The sequence below is a fragment of the Podarcis gaigeae genome (assembly GCF_964106915.1).
Source record: "Podarcis gaigeae genome assembly, chromosome: 5".
Classification (NCBI taxonomy): Eukaryota; Metazoa; Chordata; class Lepidosauria; order Squamata; family Lacertidae; genus Podarcis; species Podarcis gaigeae.
The window spans coordinates 58,462,094-58,488,116 of NC_139681.1; the positions used below are offsets into that span (position 1 = coordinate 58,462,094).

Consider the following 26,023-nt stretch of genomic DNA (forward strand, 5'->3'; position numbering starts at 1 on the left):
AATGTCCAGTATTAATGGAAAAGAAATCAAAGGTTTGGGACAGTACATTAAGTAGGCTTCTGAATGTCTCATCTCCTCCCATCTTCAAAACTATAGGGCATAACCTCATTTAGGGTTTTTTGTTTTGTTTTTAAAGTGGTGCATAAATTTTAGCATCATGGGGGGGGGGGGTCTTGCCCTAAGCCTTGCAAGCGGCTGAGAGACAGCAGCATCATGGAAGGGGTGTTTCTAGGACTAAGGTGAAACTTTGAAGCTCCCTTGTTATTTTTGCTATTGGAAGCTGCATGTTGTTTAAGTAATCTTGTTATATTTATGGTATTGAAATAGCTATTTTGTTATATTATCATGAAATTGTTTTTACACTGTTTGTTTGAAATGTGTTCCTATTTTCTTTGTTGTAAGCCACTCTGAGCATGATTTTTTGTGGAAAAGCCACATAACAAATAAAAGGAATGAATAGGGTAAAAAAATGAAATAAATACTGTAAATAGCCAGCCTCAATCACAAACTGGCCACCACTAGCTTCATCATATAATTTTAATTGCTCTGATTCTTTTATTTAAAAATACGACATTATATTTGACCTCCAAATAGCATCTTAGATTATTACACCCGCCCAAGACAAATAAACCTTCAGAAGTTCCCTATGCTTTCCCCCCATGCTAGCTAATAAGGCTATTTACAAAATAGCAATGTTTAGGCTCAGCAGCAATGAACACAGCTCAAAAGCAAATTTGCTATACTAAAAGCCATCTCTTCAACATAATCAGCAGAATGCTCTGAAACACAGTATGAAGAATTATTCTTCTCCACCCACTTTCCTCATTCTGCAGCATTATACAGAGACGAGTCTTTACATTCACTTTGCAATTTATTCTATTTCTCACATGGTCTTCAAATACAATTTTACACAGTCCATTGTTCTGCTACAGATACAGTAGGTCTAAAGACAGTCATGAAAGTGGCATTCCAACTGTACACAATGAAAACTGATAACCATGAAAGTTGTGTCACTGCATCACTTTACAACCCGAGTGAGAGACTGACCCAGACTTTCAAGACCATCACACAATTAACTTAACAGTGATAAATTCATAAGTTTATGTTAACAGTATAAAACCCCAGGTACCCCCCTCCCCTGAAATGTGTAATGCCGTAAATCCAGATGTTTTCTCTGGGATCTAATTTAAAACTAAACCAAGTGGCTAACTGCTTTGCATACACTCAAAGCCATAGAATCCTCATGAAAACCAGCTTGGAATTATGCAAGATCTATTATTATGGTATGGTGCCTTGCACTCCAAATGAAATGTATTTGCTGCAGTTTAAATAACTTGCTATTAAAACTGTTCTCTTAGTGAACATATAACAAAGGCTGAACACCAGCATCTCAGAAGAGGCTGCAAAGTACACCAACAGTAAAATTCCATTTGAAAAAGTGTATAAAACCTCTTCAAAGTTTACACAGAGGGTTTTAAAAAAGGTTAAACTCAATCCTTTCAAAAGGGAATATTTTCAAAGGAAGCAAAAGCAGTTGACTGTAGCAGATGAGAAAAATGAGGTGTAACGTTGACTGACTGCCTCACGGGAACAAGGCATTATATGGAACAGTAATAACTCCTTCCAAATTATGGACTTACTAATATTCCTAAGCCATGCAGATTCCACTTATCTGATTTCAGGGGACAACTTAAATGCAGTGATAGTAAAATTAGATAACTACTTAAATCTGTAAAATGTGCTTATTTTTGTCCACAAAGAAGTCTGTCACAAATGTGCATGACTTGAAGACCCTGATTTAGTCAGAATGACTGACATGGAAAGGTGGAAGCTGTAAACTGCAGTATTCCACCCATCCAACCAGTCTGGATAGGCAATCTGGCTGGCTGTCAGGGGCATCAATGATTTCATGAGGTTGCCCTCTGACCAGCTTTCCCCCAGCCGGCGGCAGTGTCCACTCCACCTTTGAAGAGTTTGTCCTCTAAAGGAACGGCCCTTCTTGATCAGCGCTCATTTTCCCCCAAAGCGGCAATTCTAGTGAAGGGCACGAGGCACGGTAGAAAAGGCCTGTAGTGAAGTTGGCATTAGCCTCTCTTGTGGTTTGACATTATTCAAAGGTGCTGTCTCAGAATACCGCTTTGCTTCAGAAAGCAAAATTACTAAAACGATTAAACACAAAGTATTAGCATACAGCGAGTTTATATATATTTACACACTGAAATTTACACTTCTGCCACTGAGTGACTTTGCCACAGACAAATGCACAGTTTTTATCCCTATGAAGCACAAAGCTTAACCAATTCTTTAGAAGTGATGGTCATTCAATTTCCCTATCAGCAAGCATGACAATCAACAAAAACTAGAGTCGTCAGTGTTTGTTTGTCCCTAAGCTGGCCAACACAGGCACCCTGTTTCCCTCTGTAAATGGAGAGATGCCATGTTCATCTCTCTCATCCCACTTCTAGAACAGGACACAGGGACGAACTATTTCATGTCAGGACTTTCTGGAAAAGACAGCCATTCTGCTGAGTACAGAGGTGGATGCATGGATTTGTCACCAGTACCTCTTTGGGAACTCATGTAATATGCAGTACTCCTTGGCACTTTGCTTAAGACCAGGAAATGAGGATGACCAGTATCCATTTTCCAATAATATTTTGAGCAGCATCTCAGAAAGGGTAATGGATGAATTTTCACATAGCTCCTGTCAGGCCAGCTGACTGCTGCCTTTGCGTGGAACAGCAACAAGATAGACCTCAGGCTCTCCAACCATTACGTGATTACAGTATCAAAAGTTCACCAACAATCTCCTTACAAGCTCCTTCCAAGAATAATGACATCCTTTGGAAATCCCTCCATTTTAGCTATTTCAAAGCATCCCAGTTTGCTGTAAAATTCCAGGATTCTTTTATCATCTGGTCTCACTTCACAGAAAGCCCCACGGGAGCCTGAAAAAGAAACAAGAGGAGATATTTGGGGAGAGAGTAGAAGCAGAGAGGAGTCTTTATAATGGAGAAACTTCACAAACATTGTTTGATTTCTCTAATCATTTCACACTGAATTCTGCAGTTGAATCAAGGTCAAGAGTTATTTTTTAAAAAATGTTTTATATTTTGATATTAATCTTATCATGAGCTGCTTTGGGCACAGTTTATTATGGAAAAGCAGCATACTGTATAAACAAACTATGTGGAACTATTTGCATGCTTTTCTGGATCTCAGCTACTGGGTGTCCACCAGTCTTCACAGGAAACTTGCATACAACTGTTCAAACTGCATAGCTGTCTAGGACTTGCAAGGATGATGTGGGCTACAGAAGTGGTTCTTCATTGGCTAAAAAAAGTGACATCTCATCAATGAGGTGACTAAACATCATGATATCACGATATCTGAAATAAGATGGTGCTACATAGATGTGAACATGGTAATGTCCTGGCAACTACTACTAAGTTACGGGTCTAAATTACCATACATCGATGAAATCATCACTTTCATCAGCAGGCAACCCAAGATGTATCCAAACAGGACTTTGGTTTTGGGCTTGGATACCAAATTGTGGTATTCAGATGTAAGAAAATCCAAAATACAGTGATGAGTCATTGTGAATAATCCAGGAAAATATTGAACAAAGAATATAAATTTGATGCATATAATTATATGAAAATTAACTCAATGATTGCATGCTTCAACTAAACCATTGAAGACTTCTGGAGACTATATTAAAGTTTTAGAGGCAAATTTAAAATTTACAAAAGTAGTAGATTTAGTAAAAATATTAATTAAACTTGCATATGATTAACAATTTAATCTGTTTTCTACTCATTTAAGATAATTTATGTAATTTACTAGTGTCAAGTTGCATCTCCTTTCCCACTAGAGGGCCAACTGCAATTCTATGCATGAGTAAGCCCCACTGAATTCAGTAGGGCTTACTTCTGAGTAGACATACATTTGCTTGCACAAACACCACTCAATCTCCCATTTCAGCATAAAGGAAGAAACAAATATTTCCCCCTTCATTTCCCCCTACTGTGACACAGAAGGGCCCCCCAAAAGCCCCCATCCCACCAATCTCTCTCTCTTTTTATCCAAGGGAAGGAGGAAGGGCAAGCAAACAACAAGATAGCACCCTTAATTATTATTATTTTTTAAAAAAACTTCCGTTTTTAAATGAAGGAAGCTATTTAGGGTGAACCAGCAATGTTACCCAGCAACTTGCACCCTAAAGGCATCAGAGGGGAGAGAGACACTTAGCACATGTACTCATACAGGTGGAAGGGGGGACGGGAGTAAAGAAAAAGAGTTAAATGACAGGGCAACATTTTTGGTTCTTGCTCTGAAGAAAGCCATAGTTTCTTCTTTCATGGGGGCAAGGAAGGGGCAAAGGGGGCTCCCAACAAGAAGCCCCGAGCCAGCTCAGAGCAGCATCTCTGTAAAACCACACCTACTGGCCTGTCACGCTGGCTTCTAGCCTGCTGAGCCAGGGCTTGCTGCAAAATCGAAAGAAGTCTATTATGATAAGTTTCTGCTGCTGGCTGGCTGCTGCTTTTCCAGCTACTTTCATAATTGTCACCTGTTTTTGCAGAGGCAGTGGAGCTGAGCTGGGGCTCCTTGCACAATCCAAAGAAACATAGCCTGCTCTTGTGAGTCGCTCACTGCTCCTGCAGGAGGCAGCGGAGGCACTAAGAAACATTGGCTGGCTACAGTTTTCTCAAAATCGCAATGTTTGCCAGATAACATTTTATGAAACCGTTATTGTGATGTGGACTTCATAACCAATTTTGAAAGATATATTGAAAAATTGCCCAGGTCTAGTTCAGATACGGCCATAGGCACTTAGTAAGCAGCCTACAGTTGCCTTTCATATCCCAACAGCTACAAGAGTCAGGAATAAGAGCTTACCATTTGCCTTCAGAGAAGAGAGCAAGCATGCCATCATGCTTTTAGCCACACTTGGATCAGTCACCTTCTTATGGATATCAATCTTTATCAGTGATGGGAAGTTGGCAAGGAATGTTTCTGGCAGAACTTCTTGCTCCTCATGGAAGCTCAGCATAATTTTCTACAACAGGCACAACAGAAATAAGTCTTTCAACATCAAAAAAAATGTTTGGTGATCTATGCTGGAAACATTGTGTGCACTTGCCGAACAGGCTCTTTCTACAGACTTGGATTAGCCTATTCACTTGACAACCACATTAATCTCTAAACAAAAAGCTAAAGTAGCTAAGTACAGTAGATTTGGTCAGTACCATTCTTTAAGTAATTAGAGATAAGTATACAGATTAAACTGGGTGGCTGGTGCTGGAAAAACAGAATAACTTCCCTTTTGAAGACTATATTCTCTTTTACTGTTCTAAGCTTCTGATAAAAAACATCATTTTTAAACAATGCAGACCTTAATTGCTAGTAACAAATCTTAGTTTATTTCAAGGTACAATAAAGATAGCCATTATTTTGGCATACACTCAGCAAAACAAAAATAATGCAATGAGTTTATTCAAATCCAAATAAATTAAATTTAGAGAAACTAAATTCAGCAGCAGCAGAAATTGTATATCTAAAACATATCAGGCTAAGTTAGCTATTCTATCCTAAATGCATATATCACAGTGGTTAAAAGAGGGGAAAGGATTGAGTGTCATGACAGATTGGCAGATGATTTATGCTTGGGTTCCGGACAGTGAAAAGAAGTGAGGCTTTTCATCAAGCCTCTCCCAGGCACTGTTCCCAGAGCTTTTATAATATTGTGATCAGGAAGGGAGTCTCTGAAATCTAATGAACACACTACATTGCCTATTCTATGATTCATGTCAAACCATAACTACACTGTAAAATAGAATCTACGATTACATATTGCAGTGTACTAAATATAAAGCTATCAGTTGGAATTGTTCTGTTTTAGTAGTAAGAATGAAATATAACTCAATGTTAGAGATAATTGTAAGTGTGGATTTATAAAGGCACTGAGAGAAACTAATTCTAGAGACTACTTGGCCATCACACTATCACAGTGTCATGTGTCTGAGGCCTCTATATTGGAATAAATTGGATAAATTGCCCCTACTCTTCCTAGGATTATAAAGACAACAGGGGATGAAAGCCTAAAAACAGCAATTTGACAATTCAAGCATACGTCAGCATAACTAACCTCTGCCTCTGATAGCTCCTTATCACTGCTTGGCTTGCTGTATTTCTCCTGCATGAAAGGAAACCAGGCAATTTTGCATTTCTTAATGAAAGGAGTTACATCAACGGTGCCCAGTGCATAGCCACAGATGCCATCTTCATCCTCCAGGACAAAGCAGTAATCTGGGCTGAGGGACAGCAAACCACCTACTAGCCTGAGAAGAAAGGAATAGTCAGTAGAGCCCAAAGATAACTGATGCAAACAAAACTACATAACAGTTAAAGAGTACAGGAGAATAAATGAACCACGGTTGCAAGTTGTACAAGTCTAAGAATTATGACTTAGTACTTTTAAATGCCAGTTAGTCAGGCATCATGTAGAACATACAAGTGGCTAAGTACCTATACAAGGGGGTTTCAAAATTAAGTGTATTATGGAAAGGTAATCAGAATTGGGAATTGTTATAATGAATTAGTAGGGATTATAAAAAGTGCAGAAGTGGGCTTTACCAACAGCCAAGACGGCTGCTCCAGGCAGCAGAAGAGAACTATGTGAGTAAATGCCTAAAGCCTGGACAGTAGTTTCAGCTGTAAATTTACAAAGTAAAGCCAACTTCCCTACTCCTCTTCAAACGGTTTAATGCTTTTTAAAAAAATAGTTAAAAAACAACAACAGTATTGCAGTATTGGGGATCATGAGAATTGGCAAGCCTCAAATGGGAGTGAAAAGGGAGGCTTACACGACAATCCACAGTTAGTATATTCAATGGCCAATCCATACAAACATAATCACAGTATTTGCAGCTGCACTATCTTCATTGAACAATAAAATGTCTGAAGCTTACAGGATCACCTTATAGGATGGGTCCCCTCCCCACATACACAGTTTGATCAATGAAACAGCAAGAATGTAGGTGGTTTTCAGTAAATCTTTGCCATGACTCAGCATGATTTCTTGGCAGCACTGCATTGTACTAACTGCAAAGAAATTAAAGGCTGGATACCAGTAGCAGAACAGTTTACAGATTCCTTTTTTCATACCCTGACCTGCATCTGCAGGGTGTGAAGATCTTAGCTGTTAATCTCAAGGGGTTCATACTTGATTCAGAAGAATGTCTGGAGTTTTCCACAAAGGAAACTTCTTTTATTTTTTCTGCTACTTTAGATTGGTGCCAATTCTGTTCTGTTCCTTAAATTTTGTTTCCCCTATCAAGTGTTTGCTGAGTTGCACTCAAATTTGCAAGAAGTCTATAGAACTTGGAAGTCTGTCTTCAAGCCAGAACGGAGAGCATCTTTCAGATTAGAATTCAGATTCAAATTGAACATGTGAAGCACAGCCTTACAAAACCTGTGTGTTCTATTCAGCTGGCAAGGCATGGATGTTTCCTGCTCTTCCCAGTTGTTTCGAATATTGTATTTACATTTCTTGATAGCAAGAGGCATACCAGGAGACAGACAATCTGTGACACTTCAGATGCTGCTGGACTCTAATTCCAATTATCCCTGACCACTGGCCATTGCTGCTGATGGTGGCTGGGCTCCAAGATCTGGAGCGCCAAAGATTAGCCACCCACAAGGAGTACTATTACTAAATGAATACAGTACAGTGGTACCTCGGGTTAAGAACTTAATTCGTTCCGGAGGTCCATTCTTAACCTGAAACTGTTCTTAAAGTGAGCTACCACTTTAGCTAATGGGGCCTCCCGCTGTTGCCATGCCGCTGCTGCGCAATTTCTGTTCTCATCCTGAAGCAAAGTTCTTAACCTGAGGTTTCTGGGTTAGCGGAGTCTGTAACCTGAAGCGTCTGTACCCGAGGTACCACTGTAAGTAATTCAACAAATTCCAGTTTATTTCAAGAGTATACCTACTTGTCTCCAATTAAGTCCGGCTGGCTATGGAAAGGCTGATCAGTTTCATCATCATACATTTCTCTGCAGATCTTGTACACGGATGCCTAAAGACATATAGAAATATTCATTGTGTGAGTTTTCCCTCCCACAGCACATACACCTGAACTGTTGCTTAGGAAGCCTTGCTGTTCTACTGACAGGCATCCTCACTACTTCATTGTATTCCATGCCTCCACAACAGCTCATATTGGACAGGTAGTGGATGGCATATTGAACGGCCTAGGGAAATGCAGGCTTAAATCCACGTGGAATTCATTGTGCCTTGAAACTAAAATAACTCCATGTAAGTCACATTGGAGGAAGTACACAGTACAAATGCGTCAGATAAATAACCTAACAGGAAAGGCCAGAGCTCAGGACTTGCAACACCTGCTGTGCATGCACCAGGTCTCAGGTTCACTCCCTAACATCGCCATGTAGGGCAGGGAATCTCCTGGAAAGCTGCTGCTTGTCAGGGTAGACAATAATGAGCTAGATGAACTAATAGTTTGACTCAATGCAAGGCAGCTTACTATGTTTCCTGAGCTATTCTACAATGCTTCTGAGATTATGTATTATTTCCAAATAGTTCAGGCTAACATGCATTTGGATTATGTCACTCCTTATTCATTGTACTTGGTGATCAGTAGTTTACATTAAACTCATTCAGTGTTATCAAGGCAGTCAACTGGGCTGGGATCCCAAGGCTTTTCCTATTTATGTTCCCTTTGATAAATGGGATTACATAAAAAGCATCTAGGAAAATGATTTTTTAAATAATACTGCTAGGGCTGCCAGAGACTTCCATGAACCCAGAGTAAGCGACTCAATTTTGCTACATTTTCCCCATTTGAACCACACCTCTCCTAGGCATTCAGAAGACTCAAAGAATAACAAAATATAGAGAAAGAGTTGCTTTTATCAACATGCTCCTCCAAACAGCATTACTGTGTACAATAATTACCAAAGAAATGGGTTACCTCATCTTTAGGGAAATAGGGTCTGATGGTGTAAACTTTAGAAGTTGGAGTAAGAGGAGGTGGCTGAAAAAAGAGGTCATTTGCTCCTTCAATAGGCAGCAAACGCTGTGAAAACAAAAAATTAGTGTAAATGTTTGAGAAGATGCAATACATTCCTGGGCGTGCATTGCAGACTCCCAAGTTAACTTTTGCTACTGCAGGCACCCCAGAGGGAAGTAGGGTTTTGTAGACTTTACAAATGTAAGGACCATTTTTCCATTTTATCTGAACAGAAGTTTTTTAAAGATACACAACTGTTACAACACTTAATGGAGTTTACATTAAACTCATTTCTGCTTTAGTATAATTTCACCAAATCTCATCTATGCTCTCAGCTTAACATAGCCATGTCAGGAGGAAAGGTTTGGTCTGAAGAGGGTTAACTGGCCAGAGGAGACACTAACCCCAAAACAACATGCTGACTCAATTGGCTGTGCGCAGAGAGCACCTGTGAGGGGGAAGAAAGTAAGCCCCTGAAAAATCCATGAGCAAATTCAGGCACAGAAGAAACATTTCTTTTGGACTGGTTTGCCAACTGGATTATGAGGAACGCAAACTACAAGTTTTGCTTAGAGAGGATCTTGGAATACACAGTATCGTATTTTCTTTGCTCATGGAGTTCTCGTCGGCAGACAAGCAGGCGCGCATTGTGCAATTGCGGGCGCAGATAAAAACGCTGTGCGACCTGCAAAGAAACAATGTGAAATGTACAACTAAAAGCCGCAGCGCTTCGCAGGCGCGTGGGAATGGCAGCATCTCCTTGTGATATTACTGTAGAAATGGGAGGAAAATTATTTAAAAACAAAGCTGTCAGGCTATTTGGGTTTGGACCAGAAAGCCTTCGGCAGACCAAGCCTTCCAGTCCTCCGACGCGCAATAAAAGATTTCTCAAACAAAGACAATGTCATTCAGTTGTGAATTCATATTGATACCTGGAACTCTCCTGCTAGACCACCTCTAAAGGCCCAGGGTTCTTGGTCTCCACTTAAGAACTGTGCTGAAGATTGACTACGACACCCTGTGGAGATCAGATCCAAGCGGAGAACGTTACGAGAAGGGGGATTGTCCTGAGATGCTAAAATGTCCAACAAGCTAATACACACTTTGTAGGAAAAGCTCTCTAACTGAGCTATAATCCAAGAACTTGAGGGGCTGCGATAATGCTGCTGTGTGTAGATTCCTGATTAGATGCTTTGTGCTCTTTGTTAATAAAATGAAGTTAGACGATAGCCTTAGACAGCAGAAGATTCAATACTGTAAAAAGCCAGTATGCCCCGTTCTGTACAGGTATAATATTTATTCCAAGAGTTGAGCTTGCCTTGTCCTTCTCTTTCATCACTAAGAACATGGAACAGCTCTTACATTTTCATTGATGAAGGTATAGATAATAAGCCATTATCACAGCCCCATGGAAATACTTGGACCTGTCTGAAGTCACATTTTCATATTGTTTGAATCTTGCCAGAAAACCAGGTTTGGTGTGGGATGGAATAGCCCAAACAGCTATGTGGAACAGATACTTCTTTTTCAAGAGATTAGAAACCAATACTGTCCACTTCCGTAGCTCTGCTTACACAACAGTAACCACAGCACACATATTGTTCCCAATCTAGGCAACAGCCTCAGTTACAGTATTTTATTTTACCCACCCTCAACCATGTGAGAAATGCCATTAATTCCTGACAGCCAGCTGTGGCAAGGGCTTTAAAGCCCTCTGCACAATTTAGTAAGAAGGTTATATATTTTTTAATAATGGCTAAGCTTTGATAACAGCTTTGATAGCCAAGTTATACAACCAATTAGCATAACTAACATTTTTGAGAGCGGATAGGCAGGTGATTGTTGATGCGGGGATTAAAGTAACCTGCCTAGTCTTCTGATAAGATAAGCTGCGCAAGTTTGTTTCCTCTTGTGGACAGCGATCTACTTCCTGTTCAAGTAACAATCTCAGATCAGTACAGTCGAATGTGTCATACTAGCTAGGTAGTCTCAAAGTGAACCAAGCTGGATATCAATGCTTAGCCAATTATGAAAGAAAGCCTTTAAAATAGCAAGTTTGAGATGACTGAAAACATGTCAATTAGAGTTTCTTGTGTTTCCATATCAAAGTGATTCATTAAAGAGGCTTTATATTATACTCTTTCGCTAGTAACTTGGAGTACTTCTCCTTTGAGACTACACCGTAACTAGCATTCCAGCTATTATACACTTTACAGAGCTGCATGAATGAAGAGCTGTATGAATGAAAATCAAGAGTTAATGCCTGAGTCGCTGCGCAAATGTGACTTCAGGCCGTGCCTACTGCCCTAATCTGAGCTGCCTCATGGACAGAACCTTCCCTTCTTAAATTAATTAATCACGACACGCTGAAAGCATCTGGCGTGGTCCATCCAATAGCAGTAGATACTTGTGCTGAAGATTCTCCCATCTGCACACATTGGGGAAGAAGACAGTAGAAGGCATTAGTAATCCATAGTAGTATTATCTACACTAGTTTCATAAACTGAATGCTAGCTGGATTGAAAGAAAGGGTATAGAGATCAGCCTTCAGCGGACCACCAAGTGTATCAACATTCAATGGCTAAACCATTCCAGTTTAGTGATTCTTCTGTATTCACATCAAAATGAGAAGCAACTTTTATGACTATATAAGTAATTAAATAAACTAAAGAATGGTCTCAATAAACAGCAAGACCAAGATCTCAGCTACAAGAATTCACTTGGTCTGCGGCGAGACAGTTTCTTTTGGTGTAGATGCATCCAGTGGAATATACAAACGTACTGTATTACCAGATAGTATCAGAAATGGGTAGCAAGCACTAAGTACTTCTGCTGGGAGAAGCCATCCTTATGAAAGAAAATGGCAGCTACGATCAGCAGCCTGCTCCAAAAATTGGGAAATGTTTCAAAAGCAAATCAACCTCACAGCTGAAATCTATGGTCAATCAAGTTCATGTTTATCATTGCAGTTGCTTAATGCTCCTTCCAGGAGAAATGCACAATTTAGTTTCCCATCTGTTTCTTTGACAAAATGGGTAATTTGGTAACCAAATATATCACTTAGAAGTATGGTGTGCCTCCCTTCCTGCCTTTAAAATAGGGCTGACAATCTTGTTGTAGGGGTTGGCTGATTCTACCTTCCTGTTCCTCTTCCCTAAACAATCTATAATGCCTGAACCAATACTGGGGGGAGAAGAGAAAGACAAAGAAATAGGTCTCATGAAGGTACAAACTCTATTCTAAGGCTCAAGTTTTGAATTATTTCCTATTTATTTAGTGGGAAATGCACAGACTTAAAAAACCTCTCTGCACCAAGCCCTAATTTTTTTTTGCTAGAACCATATGGTCTTCTGCTGAGTAACAGCAAAATGCAATATTGGATATCTTGGCAACTAGCTCAATACGACCTATGAATACTTATGAATGCATACAAGTGATTACAGCTTCAAGTGATCCAAGAACTGTAGGCTGATCCAGTATGGTGCAAGAGGTTTATTATGAGATTTGTGACAACTACAGAAATTGTGACAGGAAACCATCAGCGTTGCTGCCTGCTGTGTGCATCAAGCAAGTCCACAGCATATTCCTTACAGTTGGATTGAAACCTGAAAGTGAAATGAGGTCACTAGAGGAACCCAGGCCATGCTGGTGCTATTCCAAAAAAACCCCGTGTAATTTAAAAAAGGCTGCAGGCAAAAAAGGCTCTTTGATTTCTCTTTAGAGAACAGTCTGGTATGAAATCAGACTCCAGAGCTCTGGAATTTCTTCCCTTGCCCAAAATCAGTCATCTTGCGAATGTTAAAGCAAATCACTTTTGCACCAGAATAGCCTTATGCTAAAGCTCGCATGCGCAGAGAAAGGGCTGGGAGGCTCGGCTCCCTCTTGGCCAGGCCCATTGAAAGGTCACATCTGCAATTGTTCTGTTGAAGACAGCAATAACGTTATTGAGACAGAGCAAGCAGCAGATAGCTGAGGCATGGTCACATTTCATAGTGTCATTTCCAATTTTGCAACAAGGCCGGGAAATACTGCATTATAGTCCAGTGTGCATTCAGTCTGAGTCAAAACTTATGTTTCAGAGGTCAACTTTTATGTTCCTTAGCCCAAGAAAAAAAATGCAAGACCAAGAGAGATATTCAACGTATGTCCACTGTCACTTTTACTGCCAGTCTATAGTGAAACATGAATGGCGACCAATAATAGAAAAAGTAAGAAGGATTTAGGGTCAAAGCGACCATAATATAAAAACGTTCAATTGACATCATTTTTTCCATGGGCTAATTAAAGACAAGCATTTATGCTAGTTGCCACTCTAACTGGTTCCTAAAGAACATACCTAGCCACTGCACAAAAGATTTCACCATAGACATGATGCTCTTGATGTCCCAGACATATGAGTACATGTCATAGAGGATTGTCCGGTTGGCACAGTTTGAAAGACGAGTGAACATGCCCATCACCAAGCTACACATCTCTTCAAACTTGGCGGCTCGAGCACGCCATTCTTCAATCTAAGTAAAGATAAAAAGGAACAAATTTCATACAAACTGTATTTTCATGTTGAGGATGAAACTAGATGGATATTATGACAATACCTATTGACTTTTACATCTCTAGCCAGGATGACACACGAGTAGTGCACACATTCAAAGCATGAAGATACATTCTACAGCACAAGACATTCAACGACCAACCAGCCTACATGCATGATATTCTTAATTATCCACAGGCTAGGTTCAGCTCAGAGACTTCCAATGCAGTTGCTCATTATTTCTTTTGCTATTGTGCTTTTTTCAAATAGGAAATATGCACACTTACACCAAATGAAAACAATGCAGTCACTCACCTTTTCAGAGTCCTTTCCTTTACAATTCACACTAACAACACTGCTGTTTGCTCTGAGCCACTGGAACTCTCGTAACATTTGGGCCCCTTTGACTCCATGTTCATATGGAAGATAAAACAAGTCTGCAAGCAACTGTAGATCTTCTAGAGTTACTGGTTCTACTGCATATAACGGCTTTTCATGGGGACCAGGCACAAACTGCTCCTTGTTAGTTTGCTCATCTGTCTGCATAGGTGCAATATCACCACAATCATCCTGCATTGACATCTCCGGAGATTTTGATTCAGCTATGCTCTCTTTATCCGTATCCATTGGTTTTAACTCTTCTGACATTTTTGCTTCAGCAATGTCAGTCAATATTTGATTGATATTCTTGTCAGAATCCTCTTGTTTTTCCACTACCATGTCCATTGGCTCCTCATCCAGTTGTTTCTTTTCTTCCTCTTTGACCAGAACCTGCGATTCGTTGCTTAGTGCAGTTCCCTGGCTCATTATGGGCTCTTGGTAAACGGTAGTAATCACAGTGGTAGAATTTAAAGCGGACGGTGTAACCAGAGGCACATCCACAACACTTGTTTTAGCGCCACTATGGGCCACTTGTCTGCCTGCGGACAGAGCAGACAAAATTCAGTCATATCTACTCAGCTTTTTCATACAACCAAATTTCACATATATAAATAACTTGTGAACACACACACTCTTTGTCTTTGAATGACATACACATACATGCAAGTGTCTATTTTGCTGCAATTCGACATATTTTGAAAGGGCACAACACATGTGCTTTTTTCTGAAATACATTTGCATGTACCAAAAATATGATGTGTAATTCAGAACAATCCCTTCATATGCACAAATTATATTGGGTGCAATGCAATTCCACATATTTTCAATACAGTATTTTTGATAGTGTCGTCTCCCAACAAAGACAAATTGAGAACATCCCCACACCCGACACAGAATCTCTTACAAAGTACATTGCTTCAGGAAAATATACTTGTCACTCAGAAACAGTCAGTTCCTTTAAAAAATTTTAAAAACTGTTCCTGATACATAATGAAATCATAACAGCAGCAATCTTTTGAAGTATTTTATTCAGCAGATTCTTTTTAACTGAACTCTAGAAAAACATTCTTGGTTTCATTCACTCCAATATTGTAGGCAAGACAAAACCAAAATTGCTTACTCACTGCTGTACTGATGAGGTACTGCAAATTCCTGTAGCCACTCTGTTAATGACAACTTCAAGGCCAATTGTGGGCTATAGAGAACATCTGTTTCAATATCTTCATCACTGCCTTCATTCTCCAGTTTAATCTGAATTGAAACAGTACTGTCTTCAGTGTCAGCTGCACAGATTATTAAGAAACAGAATATTAATTCAAGAGCAAGGTTCAAGGCTGCCATGTATTTGCATTTAAAGACAAAAATACCAATTTATTAAGATGACATTTCCTGAAACTCCTTTCATCAAAGTGAAATTTTAAGATTATTAAATTATTAAGTTATTACACTATTTCTAAAAGCATTGTTCCTAAGATAGTGACTGAGCACTTCTGATCAACTTACTCATCACAACATCTTTCCTCACTCCATTCATGTTGGATTTATACCAGGTTGCAAGGGTGTGAATAGCAACAAAGTTGGCTTCAAATTCACAATTTGGATTGGTCAGGACTCCCTTTAAGCGTGGGATGAGTTCCGTTGATCGACCTTTATATGGACCAAGAAACAGCCTTTTCTGATCATAGTCGTTGGCATGAATGTTGTCCCAGATGACCGGAGCTCTGCGAATTATCTTTGAAACCTCTTCAATGGACTCCACTGGAATGTCTTTAGATACCACTTTGGGACCTAAAATGTAGTTTCACAACTGACTCAGAATGAGTTTATTGATTAGCCATAGGCTAGGATGATAAAATTTAAGCAGCATACTAAAACATTTAATAAGAATGCTGAACTGAGTTGGCAATATCGACCTCAACAAAGCAAAATACTCACCTGTCCATAACACATCAATTCCAGGTAACAGCTTTTCCCCTACAGTTCGTAAATAAGGAGACTGAGCAACATTTGGATAGCAGAAAGTGCCACAGTATTCTGGAACAGAGAAAAATACAAGTTAAAACCCACTAGCACATTTTGCTCTCTTGTGTGTGGCACTGCTAGATGATTATGGCAGTTCCCAATATCCTACCATGTCATTTCTGACAGATTTGCTTTTATGCAAAAAAAAATTATTGTTAACTCTTGCAATGGCTGAGGTAGTGTTTAAATGTAAAGAAAAAAAAATGTCACAACAACACAACTTTAGGGACACCCTTATGAATCCATAAACATTCTCAACAATGCAGGTGCCTTCCTAAATTCCAAAAGGCTCATTCCCGCTGTCCTCCAAGGCTTAAGGTATTAGGGACACTCTGACAGTTAAGAGATTAAAAAGGTAAAGGTAAAGGGACCCCTGACTGTTAGGCCCAATTGTGGCCGACTCTGGGGTTGTGGCGCTCATCTCGCTTTATTGGCCGGGGGAGCCGGCGTACAGCTTCTGGGTCATGTGGCCAGCATGACTAAGCCGCTTCTGGAGAACCAGAGCAGCGCACAGAAACGGCGTTTACCTTCCCGCCGGAGCACTTTGACATGCTTTCGAACTGCTAGGTTGGCAGGAGCAGGGACCGAGCAACGGAAGCTCACCCCATCGCGGGGATTCGAACCACCGACCTGATCAGCAAGTCCTAGGCTCTGTGGTTTAACCCACAGCGCCACCCGCGTCCCTTAATTAAGAGGTTACTGGGACTCAATTATCTGATTACTGCTACTTCTTTTAAAGGTGCTAGAGCTGATCCTGGCTACTGCTTATCAACTGGGATATCTCTTCTTGTTTCCTTTGATCACCTGTGTTTTGGGACCAACTGACTGGTAACTGGGCAGAGGCTTGACAGTTCTGAGACTGCCATCTTCTCCAGGCCTTTGTTCAGGTGTTTTTTCCACAGTAGCTGGCCCATTTTACTTCCATTCCCTCCCTGTCAAGTAGGGATTCTACCTCTTCCTTCCTTTTGGAATTGAGTAGGTTTGTCTCAGCTATGCATGCTCAAAAAGCTGAATCCAGAATTGCAGAAATTTATTCTTATGAAGGCATGCCTGCCAAAACAAGTCTGGAACTCTGTTATTTTGCTACATGTGCATGATTATATTTAAGCTCTGAAGTATGTCTGAGAATCTCCAGTAAGGTTATCTTAATACCATACCTATGTACAACCCGGCAAGACTGAAAGCAGGGTCTATCTATGCAATGAGCCTTTGGTTAGCTCAACATCATTGTTGGGGAATAGCCAAAAGTGTTACAAGTACTTTGGCAAATAAAGTAATTCATGCACCAGACCCTGGGCAACAGAGAATATGTATGAACATATGCCAAGGACACTTCACATAATGTAAGTACATAAAGGAAGGAAATGGCAAGGAAGGAAAGCCCCTCACAGAATTTTCTACGCTCTAGTTCCAAAACTAGCAATTTTAGGAGCTAGCCATTCCCCATGCGAATGTTATTCATTAGATTTCTCCGCCCCCCCCCCCCACCGTTTGTATTTTCTTTTTAATCATTTATTCTTCTCTTGGTACTCAGTGTATGTAATCCTTCATTGCACATAGTTCTAATCTGTTGATGAGGAAAGTCAGATTGGAAGTGACTCAGGAGTCTAGTGAATATGTTGTGATTTCATAAAACACGTTGGATAACACGTTGGATACAATCAACAATAGCAAAACACAAATTACAACCAGCAATTGTTCGTTTCATGACAGCGCAAGTTAACCATTCAACAGTTATCCTCTGCTTCCTCTTTCCAAGGTATTGGTGGTATTATTATTATTATTATTATTATTATTATTATTATTAAATTTATACACTGCCCTTCACCCAAAAATTTCAGAGTGATCACAACAGAAAAAAATACTAAGACAAAAACCTGTTCATTGGCTCTGTATGCTGTGACTTTATAGGAGTGGACCTTCCTGTATCTGATGAAGTGAGACCTGCTCTACAGAAGCTTATGCCACAATGTAAGTCATTTCTTTTAAACTGCTTTTTACTACAATGGACTAAGATGGCAAACCTGCTAGAATCCCACCCCCACCAAACTCCCGAAGAAAAAATATTCAGACAGTGTGAAAAAGTATGCCACATACCTGCAACTAGAAGTCATTAACATGCACCCAGTTTACCATAGACTATTAAATTTGTAACAAGTTCAAGTAAAGTGTGGCTAAGACAGAAAGGAGGGTTGTACCCAACTGTTTGAAGATGTTCAGGGTGCCTTTAAGGAATGGTGTCTAATTGGCAATTCTCTTCACCAACCCCTCCATCAAGAAAGGTTTGCCGTGAGAGGAAGGGGACAAGAACAGAAGGCTTTTTGACCTCATTCTTGTTAAAATGCAGTATCCGCATGGTTACTTTACCTGTGGGACAGAACAGGAATGTTTCTGGCTCTCCTAGATACTGGAAGATTTCATTAGTGATTGAGATCTGGGCATGTGCAAAGGAACTGAACACTTCTTTGTCGGCTGCACACATATTGTGATCAATATCATCAAATAACAGTGCAAAAGATCGGCAGCCAAACTGAGAAACCTAGCAGGATAAAGAAGAAAAAATATTAACACATGTTAATATTGTACAACATAAAAGCTAGGGAATGTAACCCTACCTAGAGTGCAACACAGGTAGGGGCATATTTCCTTTATCCAGTGTTTTTGCAATTTCTCATTTATGTTTAAAATTATAATATACATAAATATAAGATACCTGGTCCAGCTTGCGTTTCAATGTAGAAACTTCTTTTGGGTTTGAGAAGGTAATATCGAGTCCAGGAGAGATAGCATAGATAAATTCTATCCCATATTCTTGAGCAGCCGCGATGAGAGTCATGAGCTGCTCTAGAAATCAAAGCCAACTATTTTAGCAACAAGCAACTATGAAGTTAAGGCATTTCATTAATCAGAATACATTTCAATATATGCAGGCAAAAAATACTTTTAAGGGGCAAGGAAATATGAATAATTAACATTTTTTGTCAAAACATACTCAGTCCTCCATCTGATACTTTCATACACACACACACAGTAAAATGTGGGGAAACTGGGATCTGCTTTTAAGTAAGCATGTATAGGATCAAGTTGCACATGTCAATTTGGAACAAAGGATTCCTTCTGTCTTTGACATTAAAATATTTTGGGCAGATCCAGTGTTACAATGGCATTTTTACTAATGTAGTCAGGCACAAATCACATCTATCCACTACAATTATTTATATTCCACCTTTCAGGATACAAATATTTTCAAAGTGGCATATAATGAAATATATTTATAATATTGTTGTTGTATCATTAATGTAACTTTCTCATCAAAAGCCTCTTCACAGGCTACTTAGGGGGCAGGAGCAATTCTGGCTGGAGCAGGCTCTGGTGTCTTTGCTAGCCAACCTCTCTCTTCTGGAATCTGTCCCACAGGACTCTAGGTGGTAGATGACACTGTAGAAAGGGAGTGGGGAAGTGGCAGTCCAGCTGCAACAGAAATCGATTTGCAAAGTGTGGTTCACAAAAATGCTGGTGCAAATGTAATGCTGCACCACAGCTTGCTCTGAAAATGAAAGAATTGGAGGAAATGATGATGATGATGATGATGATGGGGAAAATGCTGAGCACATGAACCAGGGTTAGAAGAGAAAAGACTGTGCTATATCTGTACCAGGCTGATATAATAAGAAACTAAGTCAGTTAGGAGCACAGGCATTGTTCTCTCCTCCATTAATGAAGCATTGAGGGTTGTCACTGTTGAATATGTCTTCTTTCTCCCTAGCATTGAGGCAAAGGGATCATCCCATGGCATCATTCAAGGTGATATAATGCAGCAACCTTGTTAAAGCTAAGCAGGTCCGGCTATGGCCAGTGACTGGATGGGAGGACCACCTAAGAATCCTATGTACACTGTCTTGAGTTCCATAACTGGACTGTTGGGTTGGGGAGGATATTAAAAAATTATCTGTGTGTACTTTAGCAGAATACTGATTTTCTCTCATCCAGCTAGGCAGGAAAGCCTCTAAGAGTTATTTAATGCATCTTCTAATTAAAACAACAAAAAGCTTACCCCTCTCAACTTCACTTTTAATTTACCATCCAAATGTGGAAACAACTGTAATTCAATGAATATATATATTTAAAAATGCAATAAAGTTAATTACCAGCTTCCTCCACAGAATACATTTCTCGCCAAAACATCCTGTGCTTGTAATCATCTTTTGGTGCATATAGATATGCATTCAGTCCCCATTTCTGAAGTCTACAAAGCAAAATTAAAATGTTGTTTGAAATACATTGTACAAATCTGCATTGCTTAATTGTATAGCCAAGAGTACCATGCAAGTTCTGCAACACCCCAGAGAGAAAAAGCAAGAATAAGGAAGATAATAAGGAAGATAAATAAGAGGACCAAATATACAAATCTGAATCTGTGACCATGGTTAGATGCTTTATGTTCTACAAGCTTCTACTTTTTGTTATTTTTCTTTAAAAATGTTACTTCAAGGTTTTTTTCAGGTGGTAGTACATTCTGGGAAACTGCTTTGCTGGAGGGACTGTGGTATGAACAGTGCATCTTATGTGGTGGGAAAGTGTGCAGATGCAACCATTCTGGCAGATAATTTTCAAGGAAATTCAAGATATAACACAGAAAGTCACTATAAATCTATTATTGGTGCTATTCTATTTTCCAATGCCCATAAGTTTGTTGCAAAATAAATTGACATATTGATTGTGATATGCTTGGAAACTGGAGGACACTATTCATTTTCTTAACTTAAAAACACTGCTCAGAGCTTTTGAAATATTAAGTGGTATATAAATGATTTTTGCTGGATTCTGCTTATTTATTTTATTAATATTGTTGATATTGTTTACATGTTGTATTGATTTGTTAATCATATATTACTTTTGCTTTAATTGTGATGTTTAGCTTATTAGTTGTTGCTTTGTTAACAGTGTTTTATATATAGCAATTGTTTTGCTGATGATTTGTTAATTACTTTATATGATTTATACTGCATCTGTATTGTTTTATCGCACTATTATTAACTGAAGCCACTTCGGGATTCATTTGAATGAAAAACGGCATAGAAATTGAATTTCAGAGGTTTGATTTGATTTATTATGAGTTAGCTTAGAACAGTCACTGAAAGCAAAAATAAAGTCAATTTTCTATGACATTTTGGCTCCTCCTCTCCTTCCATACTTTAGTTTTCCAAACCTATGCCTTAATTCTGCACTAAACAAATTCTTTATTTTTACGACTAATTGTTATTGTTTACTTACTTACTTACTTACTTACTTACTGTATTTCGTATACCACCCTATACCCAAAGGACTCAGGGCAGTTCACCAAAATATCAAATACATAAAATCAAAACAAAAACAATGACCCAATAAGCCCCCCTCCCCAAAATTTATGTATTAGAATGCTACAGTATACAATGCCACATACCTTCTAAAAAGCTCTTTTCTCTGTTCCATAACCCAAGGCCTTCCATAAAATCCTGTGGGAAATATTGATGGTAGGCAGTTTCAAATATTGTGCTGCTTCTTAACAAAATATCAAGTGCAACATCTGAGCCATAATAAACTAATAATTATTAGTTTAATAATTCATTATATACATTTGTTAAGCAACTTTAATTAGGGCACAGTAAGAACTAAAGAGGTAAACTTGTACAAGTTAGCTGTCAAAAGCTGCATCTAGTGGGTTTGAAATAAATAGGCCTCAGTTGTTCCTTTAAGTAGTGCCTGAAGCGCTACATATAAACAAGTACGGCAGTGTAAAATGCTGCGAGATCAAACCTGTATGCATGATACATGTTGGAACTTATGTCCTGTTTAGCACTACTAGAATGCATTTCTTGGAGCAAAGTATGACCTTTTGAAAATCTGTTCTAATGTACACTCAGTTCATTTCCCTGATGTGAACGAGGCCTGCCATCATAGTGACTATGACACAAGCCGCCTTTCCAAATCTGTTACCAATGGAATCCATGCACCTGGGTAACTCACAGAAAAATGCACACAGGTCCTGAACGTTACATCTCAGCAAGTGCCCATTCACAAACAGCCAATTCACAATCATGTTATTCCAGTAACTTGGGGAGAGGGACAAGGGGAGAGGCAGGGTCCTGGCAACCACAAGTTTTTACAAGGCTACTAGCCCAGTCAAAAATAATAGCCTCCTGAGCTCACATTTTTTTAAAACCCAACTTAAGCCCTGAAGCAAAGCATTAAATCAGAAGTGGAGCTAGAGTGTTTTAAAACATGATTGTAAGGAGGGTAAGAATGAACCCTCCCCCGACAGTGCCTGCAAAAATACTCAGACAACTGCCAGCGTGGGAAGCTGTTATGCTCTTCTCCGGTTGCCAAAACCATCAATATGGCAGTTTTCATTACAAGCTTCTCACTCCAGGAACAAAGGGTTTGGGGGAGTTATGTCTGTGCCTGGCTGTACTTTCACAAAAGTGCAAACATGACTGGCATGAGACAATATATACACCTTGTAATAGAAGTTGCTATTTAGAAGAGGCATTTTGCATATACACAGATCATGACTGATTTAATAAACCTATTTAATTCCTGACAACATCTGGGAGCCATCTGACTCCCACAAAAACTCCGCACAAAGTAGGCACACATACAGATAGTGTGTATATCAAGGGATAGCCAATGTGATACCAATACCCATCAGTCCCAGCCAGCATAGCCAATATTCAAGGATGATGGGAATTTCAGTCTAAAATTTATGGAGGGCGACACATTAGCTACCCCTTTTCTATATTAATCAAGCTGTAAATAAACCTCCTTTTCCATATTGAGATCTCATCAAAACCACAAACCTACAACATGCCACAGAAAAAAATCATGTAACACCACAGCTAACAACACCTACTATGTGGGTGGAAAAAACCCACCAACCTTTAGATTTAGGCTGATATTCACAGCTTAAATCTATGCTAGATCAAAATTCATGCATGCTCCTCTACCACCAACTGTGAACAAGATTATATCTTCAAGCTGAAGGAACACGCCTTTCATAAGCCTGCAGGTCCACCTCTCCAGATTCAGAGGTAGCCAACATGATACCTTACAGGTTACATAAGAGCTTGCTAGATCAGACCATTTAGTCCATCCTACTGTTCTCACAGCAACAAACCAGATGCCTACAAGAAACCCAGAAGCAGGACCCAAGAGCAAGAGGACTTATCCCTCTTGCGGTTTCCAGCAAACAGTATGAAGTATATGCCTCCAATAATGGAGCCAAAACATAGCCATCATGGATCACAGCCACTGATAGCCTTGTCCTTCATTAATTTGTCTAATTCTCTTTTAAAGCCATCAAAGTTGGTGGCCATTATTGCCTCCTATGGGAGCAAATTCCATAGTTCAACTATGCACTGTGTGTATTGTATTTTTCCGTCTATAAGACACCCCGTGTATAAGACGCCCCCTATTTTGGGGACCTAGATTTAAGAAAAAAGGGGAAGATGTATCTGTGTATAAGATGCCCCCTAATTTTTGACATTATTTTAAAGGGAAAAAAGTAGTCTTATACATGGAAAAATACTGTACTTTCTTTTGACTGTCTTAAATCTCCCAATGTTCAGCTTCACTGGATGTTCACTAGTACTAGAAGTATGAGAAGAAAAACTTGTCTATCCACTTTCTCCAAATCACAGATAGTTTATACAATTTTATGCTATCTCTTATTCACCTTTTCTCTGAACTAGAAGTCCCAAATGTTGTATGCTTTCCTCAAAGGGGAGTTTCCCAACCCCTTTGATTATTTTGGATGACCTTTTATGAAACTTTCTCAACTCTGCAATATCCTTCCTGAGGTGAAGTGACCTGAACTGTATTCAGCATTCCTAAAGCTGTTGCACCACTGATTTGTATAACAGCATTATGATATCAGCCGTTTTATTTAAAATCCCTTCCAAATGATCCCTAGCATGGAATTTGCATTTTTCACAGTTGCTGCACAATGGGCTGAGATCTTCACTGAGCTACCCACTATGACCCCAAGGTCTTGGTCCTGGTCACTCACTGCCAGTCAAGACCCCATGAGCATTATGTGGGACATATCTCCCATGACAGCCTGCCAACGACCATACTGTCTAGGGCTGGTGGGACTCTAACAACTTGGGGGGGGGGAAGGCTACAGGTTCCCACTCCTACTCTAGGCAGCAGCATAACACTGGTACTTGAAGAACCAACCAGTAAGTATCAATAAACACCTCAGTGTTTTTCTTTCTTTCTGTGTGGCAATGAAAAAACACAGGAAGAAAACAAGCCTACTACCACTATCCATTCCAGAACACTAGCTGAACTGTAACCCTATCAGCAACCTGGTTACTTCACACACGGAAAACCCTTGGGGCACAAGAAAGTGGTTAGTTTTGAACTGTGTCCGTGACATAGCTGTCAACTTTTCCCTTTTCTTGCAAGGAATCCTATTCTTAATAAGGGAATTTCCCTTTAAAAAAAAAGGGAAACCTTGACAGCTATGGTCCGTGAACTGTTTTTGTTTTGTTTGCACGTTTCGTAACGTTTGTACAGTGTGTGCACTCACGTGAACGGAAGAACCAACATGTGGCTCGGAAGTTTGCAGCATTTAAATTCAGCGAATTGGAAGGCAGATGCACTGAAAGGGGCAGCTTCGCCTTTACCGCAGGACAGCAAACGGTTTTAACCCTCCGCCGCCAGGTTTCATTCCCAGGGCGGAGCCAGAAGAAAATGGAGCGGGGAGGAGGAGGAGGAGACGGCGCTGGAGGGAGAGGCGGGGATGCTTTGTTTCGGCTACGGCCTCTGCTCCTCGCTCTCGACCGCGAATTCGCCCGGCCCCGCAGCCCCTCGCTCTCCCCTTACCTTCTACGACGCCGCAGAGGAACCGCCGAAGGCCCCCGTTGCCCACAGCTCCGGAGCCGCTGTCGGGATCCGCTTCGGGGCCCGCCGGGTCGGGTCTCGCCGGGGACGCCTCGTTGGGCGAGGCGACGGCAGCCACAGGGCTGGGGCCAGGTGTGCCTTGAGGCTCCCCCCGCGCCTCGTCGACCATCCCCGCCAGGCCTGCTCCGGGACTCCCATCCGCCGCCATCGCCCTTCCCTGCGCTCTAACCGGGGCGGGCTGCGCTTGCGCGGGGAAAACCAGCCCCAACCGGTCCGAGCCGGAACCAACCGCCCTGCTCGCTCGACTGCCAACCGGGGCCGCTGCTGCTGATCACGTGCGGCTCCACCTCCTTCCCACCGCGCGCCAGGCGAAGGGAGCAGGGGCGAGCAGTCCAACAAAGCAGCTGCTTGAGCGAACGAAAAGGACGTGGGGGAAGGGTGGCTGAGAAAACTACCTAACCGCGCAGGCGCGAGGGACTGGCAGGGGGAGGGGCGTGTCAATGCGCACGCGCGAAAACGAGATCGCGGCCCACTGCGCAGGCGAGCAACGGCAGCTCTGAGCAGCGGCCTTGGAGCGCATGCGTAGCTACTGAACGGACCCCGTAGGAGGCTACTGCGCACGCGGGAGGGGAAATAAACAAAGTAGCGGAGGTTAAGGCGCAAGCGCAGAGCGTAGCCACGGGGGGGTTGTTTGATTAAACGCTGCGCAAGGGGCGGAGTCTTGCGTAAGCGCACGAAAGCGGTAGGCTTCTCCACCGCCGACTTTCCGCCTCGCTGCACATCTGTGGAGAAGGAGGAGCTTGAGGTCCGCTGCCTTGAGGTTTGACCTACTTTTCTAGGCTGGGGCCTCCGTAGACCTGAGGGGTAGCTAACTGGGCGCGCCTCAGAGCACGCTTCTCACCTCTAGGGAGAGGCCGGCTGCAGGAATAGCGAACCAAGGCGGTTCAGTGATTGAACTGTCACCTGGCTTCAAATTCCCGCTCAGGCACGAAGCTCACTCGGTGACATTCCTAGTCACTTTCGCAACCTAGCCTACCACAGAGGGTTGTTCTGGCGGCTCTCCCCCCCCCCCCCCCGGTGTGTGTGAGGCTTTGAGTTGCCCAAACTCCTTGGCTAAAAAGTTGGATAAAAATGAAGTAAATATCGAACAGGGAAAGGGCTGCAAGCTC

General features: G+C 40.9%; 1 protein-coding gene and 2 long non-coding RNA genes across 3 annotated transcripts in view; 2 read left to right on the plus strand and 1 right to left on the minus strand.

Annotated features, from left to right (window-relative positions):
* Positions 1–852: 852 nt before the first annotated feature.
* OGA (O-GlcNAcase) lies at positions 853–25,331 on the minus strand. Its single transcript, XM_083737932.1, has 16 exons — positions 24,837–25,331; positions 21,415–21,466; positions 20,120–20,217; positions 18,685–18,815; positions 18,339–18,510; positions 15,885–15,983; positions 15,453–15,737; positions 15,074–15,232; positions 13,884–14,488; positions 13,374–13,548; positions 9,970–10,055; positions 8,999–9,103; positions 7,998–8,083; positions 6,152–6,344; positions 4,903–5,062; positions 853–2,948 (listed from the first exon to the last, which is right to left on the minus strand). Exons 1-16 carry the CDS (start codon positions 25,060–25,062, stop codon positions 2,812–2,814), a joined length of 2,769 nt encoding a protein of 922 aa, XP_083594058.1. The 5' UTR covers positions 25,063–25,331; the 3' UTR covers positions 853–2,811.
* On the plus strand, positions 16,434–20,111 carry LOC310844218. The gene is made up of 3 exons (XR_014564004.1): positions 16,434–17,730; positions 17,883–17,942; positions 19,738–20,111. It is a non-coding gene; the product is annotated as an uncharacterized lncRNA (long non-coding RNA).
* A 237-nt stretch (positions 25,332–25,568) lies between the features above and the next one.
* LOC310844224 overlaps positions 25,569–26,023 on the plus strand; it is a 168,170-nt gene continuing 167,715 nt past the window's right edge. The window contains exon 1 of the long non-coding RNA XR_014564012.1: positions 25,569–25,674. This is a non-coding gene — a long non-coding RNA (uncharacterized lncRNA). The remainder of the gene's footprint in view (positions 25,675–26,023) is intronic.

What these genes read in the sequence shown, in the direction of transcription:
- OGA (XM_083737932.1), bottom strand. Translation starts at nt 25,062, where the DNA reads ATGGCGGCGGATGGGAGTCCCGGAGCAGGCCTGGCGGGGATGGTCGAC. An exon ending in AGTACCTCATCAGTACAGCA is followed by an intron (nt 14,489 to 15,073) that starts GTGAGTAAGCAA and finishes CTCTGTCCGCAG; the next exon opens with GCAGACAAGTGGCCCATAGT. An exon ending in AAGGAAAGGACTCTGAAAAG is followed by an intron (nt 13,549 to 13,883) that starts GTGAGTGACTGC and finishes ATCTTTACTTAG; the next exon opens with ATTGAAGAATGGCGTGCTCG.